The sequence below is a fragment of the Cygnus olor genome, chromosome 3 (genome assembly GCF_009769625.2).
Source record: "Cygnus olor isolate bCygOlo1 chromosome 3, bCygOlo1.pri.v2, whole genome shotgun sequence".
NCBI classification, from domain to species: domain Eukaryota; kingdom Metazoa; phylum Chordata; class Aves; order Anseriformes; family Anatidae; genus Cygnus; species Cygnus olor.
The window spans coordinates 24917711-24933606 of record NC_049171.1 but is presented as its reverse complement, the minus strand read 5'-3'; the positions used below and the strand labels follow the sequence as shown (position 1 = coordinate 24933606).

The window sequence follows — 15896 nt, the reverse complement described above, 5'->3', positions numbered from 1 at the left end:
TACAAGTTTACACTGGGATGTGTGAGTTAAGCATGATAAACCACCTTATCCTTTTACCAAAACAAACTTATTTAGCAGTGGTCAAGAAGATATGGCAACATGGGCCTCCAGCTGTCCACATGGGTGCTCAGAATAGAGGAACCTACAGAACCCATGCACTGGTAGGACAGCTCCTGCTAACTACACCAAAGTTAGCTCGGGCACAGTCACCCACGCTGCACGGACAGCTTTTAACTGCACTAAAACAGGATCAAATTCACTCTGAGATTAGAAAGCATCTTTCTACTTCCACCCAGAACATAACAATTCACTCAACTTTTAGGTCCAAAGGTCTTCAACAAATAAATAGAAGCACAATGATTTTATTTGGGAAGAACTTTATTATTAAAAAATAATCACAAGATAAACATTTATATAAGTAATAAAAATGTAGAAAACATTTCACCGTGTTTAATAAATATGTAACTTGCATTCTCTTAGAAATTTTATTCACAGCTTAGTTTGTTGTTGAAGCCAAACCAGGCTTGGTTCCTTGCAGCCATATGGAAGCTCTTGAGTTAGCTCACAGCTGAAAAATGTAGTTTTCCATAGGACATACTGTATGCTGAGTGACTGAATCTAAAAGAAATAAAAAGGCAGGATTATTTAAGATCACGTGCACAAGAAACAGATTATAAGGCAGCAATGTACTTCAGAGCAGTCCAGTGGAGCTGAGAAAACAGAGAGAGAAAGACCCTAAAACAAATGCAAACAGTCAGATGACAATGTTGGAAACACCTACCATTTATTTAAGTTTAAAAAACAGTGCTGTATTATATACCTATAGGCTTTTTTCTTTTTTCTTTTTTTTTTTTTTTTTTTAGGTCAACACTAAGCAAGTTAATTGGCATTTTGTACTACCAGCAGATAACCACAAACTGGATTACAACAGTGAAGTGTCAAAGATTAGACAAACTTCAGATCTGACTTAATTATTTGATTATGATGGCAATTTGTAGGGACAGACAGCCACTTCTTTAATGTTCCTGAGAGAGGGGCTAAGCTTCAAAGACCTGTACCCATTAAGGTACCATACAGAAACACTTCTTTTTTCCAAATTCTGCTGATTCATCATTTCAAATCTGTTAGCTGGTGTTTCCATCACCATACCACATCAGCAAGACATAGCAACAGAAAAGGCACCAACAGAATGCAAAAGAAATTTGAGAAATTTGTAAAAGCACACAGAATTCAGATCCTTTATGTAATGTGTGAGACTATGCAGCCAGATACACAGCTCCATTGATTCACTGATGGGCTGAGCTTGGTCAATCCAGCTCCATGTAGTTTAGGAGATGCTGGATTAGAGTGAGGCAGACATCCATGGGACCAGTAGAAGTCAGCTGTGCCACAAGAGAGATCACATGCCAGAGCGCTCTTGAAGGAGTTTCATGCAGTGGTACTTGGCTGAATATGTACAAGACAAAATTAACAATTACAGAGCCATAGGACCAAAGAATGGTATAAGTTGGAATTGACTTTAAATGTCATCTGGTTCCAAGCCCCCTGCCATAGGCAGGGACACCTCCCACCAGACCAGCTTGTTCAAAGCCCCATCCAACCTGGCCTTGAACCTGGCTTCCAGGGAGGGGTCATGCACGTTTTGTCTGGGCAACCTGTTCCAGTGCCTCACAGTCCTCATAGTGAACAATATCTTCCTAATATCTAATGTAAATCTACCCTTTTCATTTTAAAACCATTACTTCTTGTCCTATCACTGCACTCCCTGACGAAGAGTCCCTCCCCAGCTTTCCTGTAGGCCCCCTTTAAGTACTGCAAGGCTGCTATAAGGTCTCCCTGGAGCCTTCTCTTCTCCAGGCTGAACAACCCCAGCTCCCTCAGCCTGTCTTCATAGGAGAGGTGCTCCAGCCCCTTGATCATCTTTGTGGTTCTTCTCAGGACTCGTTCTAATACATCCATGTCCTTCTTGTGCTGGGGGCCCCAGAGCTGAATGCAGCACTCCAAGTGGGCTCTCATGTGAGCAGAGTGGAGGGGGAGAATCACCTCAGTCACCCTGCTAGCCATGCTTCTTTTGATGCAGCCCAGGATACAGCTGGCTTTCTGGGTTGCAAGTGCATGTTGCTGGCTCACGTCGAAATTCTTCTCAAGCAACACCCCCAGGTTCTTCTCCTCAGGGCTGCTCTCAATTAATTCTCCACCCAGCCTGTACTTGTGCTTGGGATTGCCCCGGCCCAGATGCAGGACCTTGCATGTGGCCTTGTTGAACCTCATGAGGTTCGCACAGGCCCACCTCTCCAGCCTGTCCAGGTCTCTCTGGATGGCATCCCTTCCCTCCAGCGTGTTGACCACGACACATAGCTTGGTGTCATCAGCAAACTTGGTGTCATCAGCTGACGGTGCAATTGATCCCACTGTCCACATGACCAACAAAGTTGTTAAATAGCATCAGTTCCAATACTGACCCCTGAGGGACACTACTCATTACCGATCTCCACCTGGACATTGAGACGCTGACCGCAACTCTTTGAATGCGACCATCCAGCCAATTCCTAACCCACCGAGAGGTTCATCCATCAAATCCATGTCTCTCCAGTTTAGAGACAAGGATATCATGGGAACAGTGTCAAATACTTTGCACAAGTCCAGGCAGATGATGTCAGTTGCTTCCCCTACCCACCAATGCTGTAACCCCCGTTGTAGGAGGCCACCAGATTTGTCAGGCATAATTTGCTCTTAGTGAAGCCATGTTGCTTGTCACCAATCACATCCTTATTTTCCATGTGCCTTAGCAGTTTTCAAGGGGATCTGCTCCATGATCTTGCCAGGCACAGAGGTGAGACTGACTGGCCTGTAGTTCCCCAGGTCTTCCTTTTTTCCCATTTTAAAAATGGGGTTATCTTTCCCCTCTTCCAGACAGTGGGAACTTCACCTGACTGCCACAGCTTCTCAAATATGATGGATAGTGGCTTAGCAAATTCATCTGTGAGCTCCCTCAGGACCCACAGATGCATTTCATCAGGTCCCATGGAGTTGTGCACCTTCAGGTTCTTTAGATGGTCTCGAACCTGATCTTCTCCTACAGTTCTTCATTCTCCCAGTCCCCATCTTTGTCTTCTGCAACTTGGGAGGTATAACTAGAGCACTTGCTAGTGAAGACTGAGGCAAAAAAGTCATTGAGTACTTCAGCCTTCTCCATTTTCTGGGTAACCAGGTCTTCCATTTCCTTACGGAGGGGGCACGCTTTTTCCTTAGTCTTCCTTTTATTTATTATGTAACAGAAGGAGATGGGTATTAGGAGATTGGTATTAAATTGCATATACTGTAAAATGCCACTCTTGATTATTACATTTGTCCACCTCAAATTAACCACTGAAATATTATGTGAAACTTTTATGTTTAATTTACTATATAATATTTTTAGTCTTGTGCAAACCTCTGGTATGCTCACCAAGTCACTATTTTTGGCCACGTTTGGTCTTTAAAGTCTTCTTCAAAGCTAGAGAAAGGCACAGTAAACGATGCCTTCTCCTTGTGCATCTCTTTCAGCTCTTCACAATTTTATCTTCAGGTATCAAGTAACACTTGCATTTAGACAAGTATTCTTCTCTTATGGCTCACTTCACATTTCTCCTTTTGAGTTATTTTCTTTCAGGTTTAAGTCATTATGATCTGATAGCATTAACAGTCAAGAGATTAGGACTTACTTATGTAGTCTCATATAACATCAATTTGTGTTGTACAGTTACTGCCAGAGTTTGAGTGGGGTACTATCTAGAGGAGTTTGACATAAAATTTAATTTTATTTTTTTTTTCTAGTATGCAAAAGGTCTTTTTTTGGAAAATACCCTTATCTTGTCTGAAAATGGGAGTGTCAGACTGAAAGCTGTGAACCTGAAGGAGATTATCAAAGCTTTTCTTTGAGGCTGAGGATATTGCAATTTTACATCTGAATCCCTGCAATGAGATAACCTTTAGAACTGTGATGGAATAATGGAAAAGTAATGGACTAATAGCTCTTAGGAAACTAACAGAAGATTTTAAATATAAACTTTTTCCAAGTGGAAATCAGTGACTGCAGAAAACTGTCTGTCAGATGTATAACATATAATTCAGGACAGATTATCAGAGAGTGCCTGTTACTGCATTTCAGTAGTGCTATGCCAGTTTATACCAGTTAAAAATCTTTCTTATTATGTCTTAATAAATTGACAAACATTTCTTTTTTAAAAAGAAATTATCCTGTGCGATTTTCCCATAATCTAGTTTGTTCTAAATGAGAAAATCATATAAAAGACAAATTTGAAAAAAAATATATTTTTGGATTAAATTTGTTCTTCATAAAATTAAAAAGATGAGTAGCCAGATCATCACAAAGAAGCCTTAGTTTTTAACAGAACGTCCTCATCACAGAGACAACCGTATTGAAAACATAACTGTAACAGTCTGTTCCATCTCCTTCTTCATAACCTCAGTTTAGTAAACAATTTATAGTCCATTTTTGAATACATATTCTGTAATATTTTATATGGGTTGAAGTATAGTGTCTTACCTAATATCCATTTTTCTGATAAACATTTTATTTCCTGGTACTTCTTTCCTGGGTATTTTCCTATGCAGATTTTTGCCTGACGTAAGGCTTTACATACTTTTCCTCCTGACAGTTGTATAAGTTCAATCAGATTTTTGCAGGGTGGCTGACTGGTGGGAGATACAAACATTACAGGCTGGTTTGAAAAGAGATTCTGCTGGTAGTTTCCTGTTGATAGGTGACGCTGAAGTCTGCAGATCTGTATGTGAGGAAGCAAAGAAATTGATAAACATTGTGGTATATTTCCACTCAGAGTAAAACTAATCATTCTCTTCATTAATTCAGGAAAAAAGAACGAGAGAACATGAATACAAACTTTACTCTTCATGTCTATCAGAAACGCTTGGGTAAAATATACAGTGAATTTTCTGTATTTTATTATTTTAGTTGTTTTATACAGAAACTAAAATTACCATATATGATACACTTGATTGATATAATTCCAAAACCAGAGCTGAGACTCTTAAATCATAGGCCAGGTGGCTTACCTGTAAGACCTCTTAAAGCTCTTGACAGAGTTATCTTTCACCATAATCCTACATTCTTATAACAGTGCCATTACATAGACATTGTAAAGGATTTTCTAAATAATTAGAGTATTTTGGCAGAAATACAAACTGTGAAATCCTTTACAATATATAGTGTTCATCAGTTTGTATCTGGGGGCTTTACAAATATATCTAATTGACAGTTTGAATGAATTTGTAACCTCTTTGCCTCTCCTGTCTTCCTGTACCAACTGCATTTTCTCTGAGATACCTGAAGTGACATAAATGTAACAGAACTCACAGCAAACTGACTGTTTCATGTAAACACTTCTGTCTGCACAAAAGCAAAAAAGGATGTCCTCTGTGAATATAGTGTAGCCTCTAATACTATCCAATAAAAACCTTGATTTATATGGGGAAATTTTCTTATCTGTATATATCAGACGGGACAGTGGTTCAGCAATTAAAACCATTTCCTGTATGTATACTGTGCATGAAAGCAGTGCACAGAACAAGTGTACAACCCATGGTAAGCAATATAAAGTTTTAATACTAAAATAAATGAAGAATCAAGCCCGAAATTCTTAAAAGCGAGATTGCCATTGACCTGCCAGATTAATGTATTTAACATTTATGAGTCTGTATCCCTTGACAAAATTCAGAAAATATATAATGGTCTAGGAGTAAGATGAGAACAAAAGTAAAGGTTTCATGTTATGTGATGCTCGGATTTTTTCATACAGATGAGCAACATAAGCACGTTACATAGCAAAAAGGACACTGTATATATCTGGTTTACATAAAAGAGCTGAACTGCAGTCAGTGAAGTGGTGTAACCAGTAGCTGAAGAAATTACTTGTTGAGTGGATTCCTTCCTCCAGTGCTGGCACGAAAGTACTGTAAAACCACAGGCACTTAAGATGTTAATGCAATAGTAGATGTGCTTCGCAGATGTGCAGCCAAAAGAGTCTTCACCTGGTTTACAAGGTCTTATAAAGCCAAATACTTCCATGGAGTCTTCGCAGATTCTCAGATGAAAGTCAAAGTACATTGCCTTAGCACTTATGACCAATTAGGCAGGTCACCAGTGAAGCGTGAAGCCCGTGCTTCATAGCTTGGGTCATTTCTGTGCCACTGTCTTGTGTGCCATTCTTGGACAAGTCAATCCAAACTTGAATTCTGAGCTCTCCTCCATCAATACAGAATTCAGCTTTCTGTTCTTGTTAATTCCTTGGCTGCTCTCTTGAGAATAAAACTGAACTGATTCTTTGTATTCTGAATTCAGCAAGTTATAAAGACAGTGACTGCTATGGATGAACCAGGCCAAAAAAACCTGAAGCACAACCCAAAAATATAGCCTGTATTTTCTTCTCCTTTGTGAACTTAGATTTATGAACGACATGGCACATAATCTTGTCTCATGGAAGCCAAACAGCTTCTAAATAATTTTGTCGAGCACAGCGTCAAAGCAGAGTTACATTGCAGAATTCAGAGGACCCCAGCTCAGTTCAGAGAAAGAGCGTTAACTCTTGGCCAGACAAATGACCACAGGCAGAGAATTGTTCAACATTCATGCAGTGAGCACGTCTGATTGCAATTGCTGTACATATGTTGACACGTGATACTTTACACGTGCAGATCTGTTTTTGGACTTTGTATGTACCACCTTTCTCCATCTGAGCAGAATGCTCCTCTAGAAACATCTGGATGCTGGGCATCTTGATGTCATGAAATACCAAAAACTATGCACTGTACAGTTTTAACATATGGTATCAGATTTAGAATTTGGTAGGAGTGTCACTGGCCAATGGACCTTGTGAGCCTTTGAGGCCATGATCAGCGGATCAGTCCCATCAAATGGGACTAGCTCAGGCACACAAAACACTTTGCAATCTCCAAGCGGTGTCTATGGACCAGTGTCATGATTTTGGTATTACTGGGACAGCAGTCATTTATTTTTATCATTAAAAATATGTGTGGTCATGAAACTACAAAACTGCTTGCGTTAAGCATGGTCAATGAATTAAAGAACAAATTATAGTCAAGTAAAAATAGTAGTCCCTTCACATCAACCTCAGAAAAGCTTTACGACAGATACAATGTGATAAGAGAAGATCTCTGAAATTGTTTATTTGGATGAATCAGCTGCAGTGAATGGAGGAAAGACAGTTAGCATGAGACTTTTATGTTTGTTTACCTAAAACAAATCAGGTTTAAGTCATGAAGACAGATGTTACATTGTTTTTGTCAATCTGGAACTCCACATTTTTAAAGACAAAAATGATTAGTTATGAGAAGCTGTTATCTTCAAAATGCAACAGGACTTGTTTTAGACAGAAGACAAAATATAATTGTTGCCGTCCTGCTATTTCACATATTTTAGAGAATATGATTGAAAAGAGTGGTGTTCCCACTTCCTCAACCATTTTCCCTGAAAGCATTTCCTTGCTTCCATCACAATGAAAACTATGATAGGTCTTCATATAGGAAGAACTTCTGAATTAAGTTAATAATAAATGCAAATACATACACAGCTAACCAACAAATCAAGAAATTCAAAATCTGAGCACCCAACACTTGCCTCAGCTGATGCTCACAAACAGCTTGATTTATTCTCCATGTTTAGTGTATGTTAAAGGAACCCAGGACAGTGAAATTCAGACATGCGATAGAGATTATTTTCTTCAGCTTCCATTACAATTCCAGCTGTGTGTATTACCAACTCATTTGCCAAGAGGATGAAGTAGGAATACAATACAGCCCTGATATATCAGTAAAGGACAGCTTCAGCACGGAACTTCACATTTACTTTTCCTTCACCTGAACCACCACTGCAGCTGTGCTTATATTTGCTCAAGCACGCAGGATCTCCACACGCATCCTCCAGCCAGGGAAAAGCAGTAGCATTCATGTCCAGAGCTCATGGAGCATTTTGGAAGGTTAGATTTGCTTTCTGGCCCGCTAACCTGAAAAATATGGGACTCGCCAGTTGCTGCAGAGGCAGCTAGCCGACCACACACTGCTGGACTGTGGGATTAAACAGTGCAATCTAGCTCCTACACCGAATTGACTCAGCTGCCTTTGCAACATCAAAGAGTTCACGGCACTCCAGGAACGCTACCAGCCCTTTGAAACCATACTGATTTTGGGTAAACGGTGAAAAAAAAATAAATAATTCCTCAGAAGAGACCAAGCCTGGGAAAACTTCATGCCCCCCAAAATAATTATTTCCACAAATTGTGTATATATCAGTTGGTAGTTATAGTTACAGACGTGTCAGTCTGTACTACAACAGACAGCACCACTGCCTGCTACGTTATCAGACACTGACACCAATTTTTCTTTCTGATCAGATGTATTAGCAATGATCAGAAAAACAGAATCTCACAGAAGAAGAGAATCTCATAGAATCTCATATTTACTCTTTTTTTTAAAAAATCTTGAGTATTAGGAGTCTCGTTCTTTCACTAACTGGATGAATGGCAGGACAATACCTGTTATATGTACGCATGTCTCAAAAACGTACCATTAATGTACGTTTGTTGAACTTACATTTTGAAAGGAAACACTGCTCTTGAGAGAAATAAAACTTATGGAGAATGTAAAATAAAAAATACAACTTATCTTCATTATAAAAAAGAAATACATTTCACCGACTCTCCTCTCTCCTATGACTGGTTTTCAATCCCCACAAACCAAAAGTGCATGTATTAAAACAAAACAAAACAAAACAAAACAAAACTTTGTAACTTTGCCTAGAACTTTATGAAAATAGCTCTTGCTGGGTGGGGTGCGGGAACAAACACAAAACCCCATAAAAGTCCAAGGATTTGATCTTTGTATGATGCTCAGGAAATAGCCACCAAGTTCCACATAGGTATTATCTATTTGTTAAGTCAGGACCCAAATCTCATCAGCAAGAGAAGATGAGCAGAAGACAGCAAGAGAAGGGAAAAATATGTGATTGTGTGCTTGCTTTTGCTGGGTGAAATGCTGGAAGTAATGGAGTCAAATCTGATTTATATTTTTTATAATACACCAATCTGTTCCCCCCCCTTTTCTTTGTTTTGTTTTAGTTCTATGTGAAAAAGTTAAGCTCAAGAACAAGAAGGAATGGCACACAGTTCATCATCAACTGAATCATAACTTCAAGGTTTTAAGAAAACATTCAATTGGATAAGAGTTAAAATAAACTTGCCTTCAAATGTTAGTTTAAGTTATACATAAGAAAGAGTAACTTGTTTTCAGTAATAAATTATTTTTACTTCGTGAATTATGTATGTACTTCTCCTAAGGTATATCTGATATCTGAATGGATACCTGAATTCAAGCAATAGAAAATGCAAGGAAACTAATCCTTCTGGATGTACTTGGACAATTTTCAGCAATTACACTGCTAATGTCCCATGAACAGCACATGATTTTCAGTGTACTTTCAGAAAATAGCACATGGAGAAATTTTCAGTCTAAAATGCCGTTAGAATAATAATACTTCACATAAATTAAATGGAGTATATGGTTCTGAATTATTACAATTAATAGAAACTATTTGTAGGCTAGAATTCAAATGTGAATAATCTGTAATAATTATACATATCTCAAAAATTGTCACATATTACACAATAAAAATAAGCATTATGGTAAATCTTTATTCTTAATTTCTGCTATTCAACAGAGATAAAAAAATCCACTAAAATAATCTTTAAATTTATTTTGTTATTACTATCTAACATATATAGGATCAGAAACTTTAGCAATACCTATTTGAAAAAGTTTTTTTTTTAATATTTACTGAATTTATGAAAAGCTATATATTACATACTGATTAACATTACTAGCAAAAATAATAAAGACATTTTATCAAATGCAAGCAGAAGACAAAATTGCAGACATAAGACTGTGAGTTTTATAGCTTATAGCTATCAAAAGAGAAAGTATTATTTCATTTGAAGTTGTTGAGAAATTACTCATTTCCATAAAGGAGAAAAGAATCTGACCATTGGATTAGTTCACCATTCTGCTAAATGGTGAACTATACTAAATGCCGTAAAACATAAAATTGCTATAACAAAATGTCCAGCCTTTATAGTTTGATAATCTACAACTTTAACAAAAGAGGCACATAAAATAGTATATCCATTTAATATAGTTGATTGATGTTGCTGGGGAAATCTGAAGCTCTACTATATTAATATTCATATGATTTCAATATAGATAAATGTATGGGCCAAATGACATGTGTGTTTCCAGTTTTTGTAATTTGTACAAAGACCTTGGGAAGAACACACCCAAAGCTACAGCACGGTTAGGAAACGTTACACTTGCATGGTTACATGCATTTTCAGACAGTCCGTCATTTTGTAAAAATTTAAAAGGAAAACACATATGTGGAACCCCATGTACATTTAAAGATCAAGGGCTCACATACATACACAAAAGTGAAGCATCAGCCTGCTTCTGATAAAGAGGGGTGTATTGCAGCGTGCAGACTTCTGAAAGTCCTGTTATCCTGCAGTGAGGAATTTGCAGAATCTGCAGGACCCTACCGGGATCAAGGAAGTTTGTGTTAACAATGCAGTAGCTCTCCTGCAGGACAAAGAAGAAATGCTCTTTTTCATCTTTCAAAATATCAGGTTTATTAGAAGAATGGAAACAACTAACCAAAACAGAAACTCTATTTTTGTAGGAAGAATGTGTGGCATACGTTTTCTACTTCAATTAAGAGCTCACCATTTTAGTTTGATTTCCTTGTGATTTAGTTTAGCAGTTTGCTGTTTTTTTTTTTTAAATCACATTGACAGTTTTAAAATTCAAATATTGATTAAAATCTCTAATTAAAAATCACACTGAAATGCTGTACTAGATAAATCAATTGGTACTCTCCCGTATAAAAGAGCATGTTAAGAGCTGGAAACAACTACATTCAGCAAGATATTTCACGCAGAAATAGATCTTTGGCTCTGAAAAGTCTTTTTCAAATCAATGGCACTTCACACAGATGCAGGACCCCAGCTGGATCAAGCCACACTATCACACTAGTGTCTCAGTAGCACCAATAACCTTATTCTACAGTTTAGCACAAAATGCATTTATCGTTGATAGAGCTGCTTTTCATCCTCAGAGCAAATCTCAATTTGCAGCATTCATACAAATTATTTCCAAGTAGTGCATGCATGTTTCTCAATCTTGATTGAAACAACTTTTCCACTGGATAGTGATATCTTTTGGCTAAAACAGAAGCTCTCTATCTGTCAAATTTGAGAAGCATAAGCCTTCAGCCAGACAGAAGTGAGAACTCACTTCTTGAATGCTCATTCAAGCTACCTCAGCATCCCAGCACATGCACGCAGCCTGGGACGATGCACAGGCAGGCTCCGTACATGTCTGTGCAGTAGAAGTTGCACTGAGCCCAGAGCCAGAAGCAGAGGGAGAAACTTCTAAAAGATAGGGTGGAAAATTTGCTCCAGAAAAAAAGAAACTTTCTACGTCTGCTCTTGAAAAAGAAAAAGTAAAAGAAGATAAATGACATACTGTAAAGACCCATATTATCTGGAAACTTCTTCAAAACACAGTTTCTTCCCCTCCTCTGCATAGTCCTTCACGTAAGTGTTTCCTGGCCAAGATGTGGGTGAAGGGAAGAAAGCTAGAAACCAGACAATTTAGCTAATACTGTTTCTTTCCACTATGTGTTGGCAGACAACCTTGCTTCTCTCAAATCCCATAGACTGATAAGAAAAGTTAATTTCACCAATTTATTCTCTGAAAGACTGAGTCTCACTGGGAATACTGTATGAAAACGTTTGGCAAATAAATCTACTGTTTGGCGGACATTCAAAATTATACTGGAAGATGTTTTGAACCATTTTTTCCGGCAGAGCAAATTTTTGCAGGAAAAAAGATAACAAATTCACTTATTTTTAGTTTAATTTCCTTGTTTTCCAAAGCTAGAACTATTTTTAAATGCTATGTAATATCAACATTTTCAGCTATAGATTAATAAAAAACAAATCACGGCAAAACAATAAGTCTTTTCCCTGTTAAGTATGACATCTAATTAAGGAGCTGTATTTCCAATACACATCACTTAAAAACACTCTGTTAAGACTGTAAGATGTGGTCATTTTACTGTGACTGTCTTCAACTTCAAAAACATTCAAAATTCAATACATTTGCACTGAGTTTCAACACAAACTAATTCTTTTTGAAATTAAAAAATCCTCTAATTACAGACTAGCTAAAGAAAGAAGGATGTTTTTCTGGATTAGAAAATGTTCACAACTTGTTTCAGGAATGCCTCAAGAACTTGTCCACCTTAACTGCTGTCTAATTTCAAGAGATTGAAACTCAGCTGACCATCAGGCAGTAATGAGATTGCAAACTGCAATTGCAAATTTATGTCTAAATTCTGCATATAATTACCATCTATAACTGGGTGTTTTTTTACTCACATGAATATAAATAAAGCAGCACTGTGCCGCGTATCCCTCTGAAGTGGTATACCAGTGTGCGACATACGACTCTATGCCACACATCATTGGCATACCACTAGCTTACATAGACTACAAGTGACAAGCCCCCAGGAATCCCAATAAAATTCAAAGACAGAAATTCTCAACCTCCATGCACAATCTGTTCCAACGCTTATCTCCTCGTACAGGCAGAAAGCTTTTCCTAATAATATAACCTAAATTGCCTTTGCTGCATTTTGAGCCCATTACTTCTTGTCCAAGTGCCAACGGACACTGAGAACAATTTATTCTCTTCCTATTTGCAACAACCTTTTAAATACTTGAAGACTGCTATCGTGTCTCCCCTCAGTCTTCTACTCTCTAGACTAAACAAACACAGCTCTTTCAGTCTTTGCTCATGGGTCATATTTTCTAGACCTCTGATCATTTTGTTAGTCTCCTCTGGATGCTCTCCAATTGATCCGCATCTTTCTTGAAGTGTAGTGCCCAAAGCTAGACACAATACTCCGGTGCAGGCCTTACCACTGCTGCATATGCTGCAAACTATTTGTGTATCTTAGAGCATTCCTGTTAACATATCCCAGTATGCCTGCTTCTTTCATCAGAGTAAGACACAGGTGACATATGTTCTGTTTCGGATCTTCTAAAACACTTGCTCTTCTGGCAGCAATATTGCATTGTCAATCTCATTTTGTATGTCTGCAGATGATTATTTCTCCTCCTACTTTGCACATGTCTTTGCTGAATTCCATCATACCAATTTCTGATCATTCCTTATTCCTTTTAAGGTTATTTTAATTCCAACCTTTTCCTTACGCACATGAGTAATGCCATCGACCTCAATTAGACTATTTGTCTGTACAGAATTAGGAATTTGTAAAAATCTGTGCAGGACTGGGAGCTTAAGTATGCAAACAATTTATCAAAAAGGGTTTTCCTGCAATAATTACATTCTTTGGAACAGGATAAGCGACATGAATAACTAATTGAAGTGAAACAACACCTTTATATTCAAGTAGACAAGTGTACAAAGTCCACGTAGACTGTGAATTGCAGTGTAAATGGCTACAACTTAAAAGCCGTTTGAGATTCTTTCATCAAATCCATATTTTAATTTGCAATATTGATAACAACAAAGCTGGCTTTAAGAAGCTGGGCAGCAGGTTACCACTTACAGAATCAATCTACAGTTCTACTACTTTAGGTCATGATTAATCAAATTTTCCTGCCCGGTAGCTTAGAAAAATCCGAGATAACAAATGAAGGATATGGATAGGACAGCTATAAAGTTTATGCCAATGACTGACAGGTGTGCTGGTGTGGTGGCCTCATTCTGTGTATGATGAAGAGCTGATTTGAGTATACACAGATCATCTGTGCAGGAGATCTTCAGTGAGCCTTACTGAATCCACCATTTTCTATCTGGCACTACTGGTAGGACTCTCCATCTGACTCAGTTTATATGTTTATATGTCTCAAAATTGAAAAGGAAATAAACTAAAACCAGAAAGTCTTTTCTCTTAACTGGGACAGCTGACAGTTGAACAAATGCAGTTGCGCCAACACAAACGAGAAAACCCTCAGCCTCCCAGTGATTTGCATTAGACAAGTATCAGCAGCTTTAAAAGGTACGCACTACGTGCATGGACCTGGTTTTCTTCATGGTTGACAAAGATCTGTTCTTGCTGGATATATTCTCACAAGACCTTCAGCGGAAAAGATACATTCTCCCTGGTTTAATTCAAGATGGGAGAATACTTTTGAAACTAATCTCTTGGTCATTCCTATTTACTGATCTTCTGGTTCCTGTTTTGGAGCAGCCATCAACTGCACAGGATGGGATTCCTTTTGGATGGAACAGAACCAGAAGATGTGCATGGTTGAGGGGACCGGACTGGATCTCGTCCAGACCCCTGAGCCAAGCATGTGTGCAAGGTGTTCTCAGCATGAACTCTGCACATCCACTCTGCAGATCAATTCCCATTCATCTGCGCTAGTGGTGTATAGACATTTACACAAGTGAGAATGAAGTCACTTTGGGCAGATGTAATAGGGTAGTGATATAGGTATGGGATGCTTCTTTTAAACTGACTTCTTACCTGCACATAAACAATAAGCTTGGCTAAATTTAGCTTTTTTTTTTTTTTTTTTTTTTATGCTAATAGTTGTGACTTGCCCTTATTGTTATCTCATAGCTCATTCTCACATGGCAACAGTAAGAAGCTATACATATTTTTTTATATAGTATCCTCTAGGCTTATTGAACTCTGAACCCACATAAGGCTAATTATTATTATTTACATACCAGTACCTATTGCATGAGACAGTACCTAGCCTATTAATACATCATTAATTTCAGTGAAGAAGTAAGGAATTAAGTATTAATGAAGGAAATAGCATGTTTAATCACAGGGGAGTAAACATATCTGCATTTACACAGAATGAAATAATACATTTCAAACTAAGTATATTTCATTGGTGAAAGGCTGTACTGAAACAGCAATTCCATAAGATAACAATGTGCTGCAATTCACTGAAATCAACTTGATATTCCCCTGGTTGAATACTACATAAAATCAAAACATCAAACACGGAAGACTAGTATTTGCATTAAATACATTGAAAGGGATAACCTTACTTTAACTACCTTAGACTTTTCAGATACTGAATCATTTTGGACAGGTTAACTTTCTATTTAATCAAGACAGGATATTGTGAAGTAATATCTTCAAACATGACATTTGTTTTGCTGGTTTAGGGATATGGAGAATCCTTCCTTCTGCCTTTAACAGTAAATGATAAATCCAGTGTTGTCAACAGATTTGCTATACCTGGCAAAGTGCAGATGAATAATGCTTTGATAAATAAAAGGGTTTTTTATTCCAGTAATAACAAAATCAGTGATCTTGTTGAAAGGAAAAGCCTGGCAAATGTGAAGGGTTACACAGCTGTTCCCAAAAGGCTCTTTCCCCAAACAGTTGTATTAACCCACAATAAAAGTAATCTTAGCATTAAAAAAATCCTTGTTTTATCTTTAAAATAAGATTATGTGAGTCCTTTTGCTCTACCTCAACTGACTGAAATGACTGAAGCAAAGGCAGAGTACATTCTTCTCTCTACTCTTCAGTTTTAGCTGAATGCCATTGCAACGCCCAGCAGTAACTCAGTGTGTGCCAAACATGAATATTTTTAAGCGTCATTTGAGTTTTAAAGGCTACAGTAAGTGATGGGAACACAATCGTCTTGGGAATCTACAAATAACTTTAAAAAAGCTCATAAATCTGGCTTTCATGGCTTGCTTTTCAACAGCTTTATGAAATATGTCAAAGCTTGAACATGATCAGTTCATTT

General features: G+C 37.7%; 1 protein-coding gene across 3 annotated transcripts in view; it reads right to left on the bottom strand.

The window, feature by feature from the left end:
* Positions 1 to 364: 364 nt before the first annotated feature.
* Positions 365 to 15896, bottom strand: part of MCPH1 (microcephalin 1) — a 128345-nt gene continuing 112813 nt past the window's right edge. Inside the window, exons 13-14 of one of the 3 annotated variants that reach the window (XM_040553911.1) lie at positions 4550 to 4787; positions 365 to 618 (exon numbers count right to left, since the gene is read on the bottom strand). In XM_040553911.1, coding sequence (XP_040409845.1) covers positions 563 to 618; positions 4550 to 4787 — 294 coding nt within the window. In that variant the 3' untranslated portion in view covers positions 365 to 562. Of the gene's footprint in view, positions 619 to 3812; positions 4788 to 15896 lie in introns of those variants that run through there. The other 2 variants (XM_040553910.1, XM_040553912.1) reach the window with 2 other exon arrangements.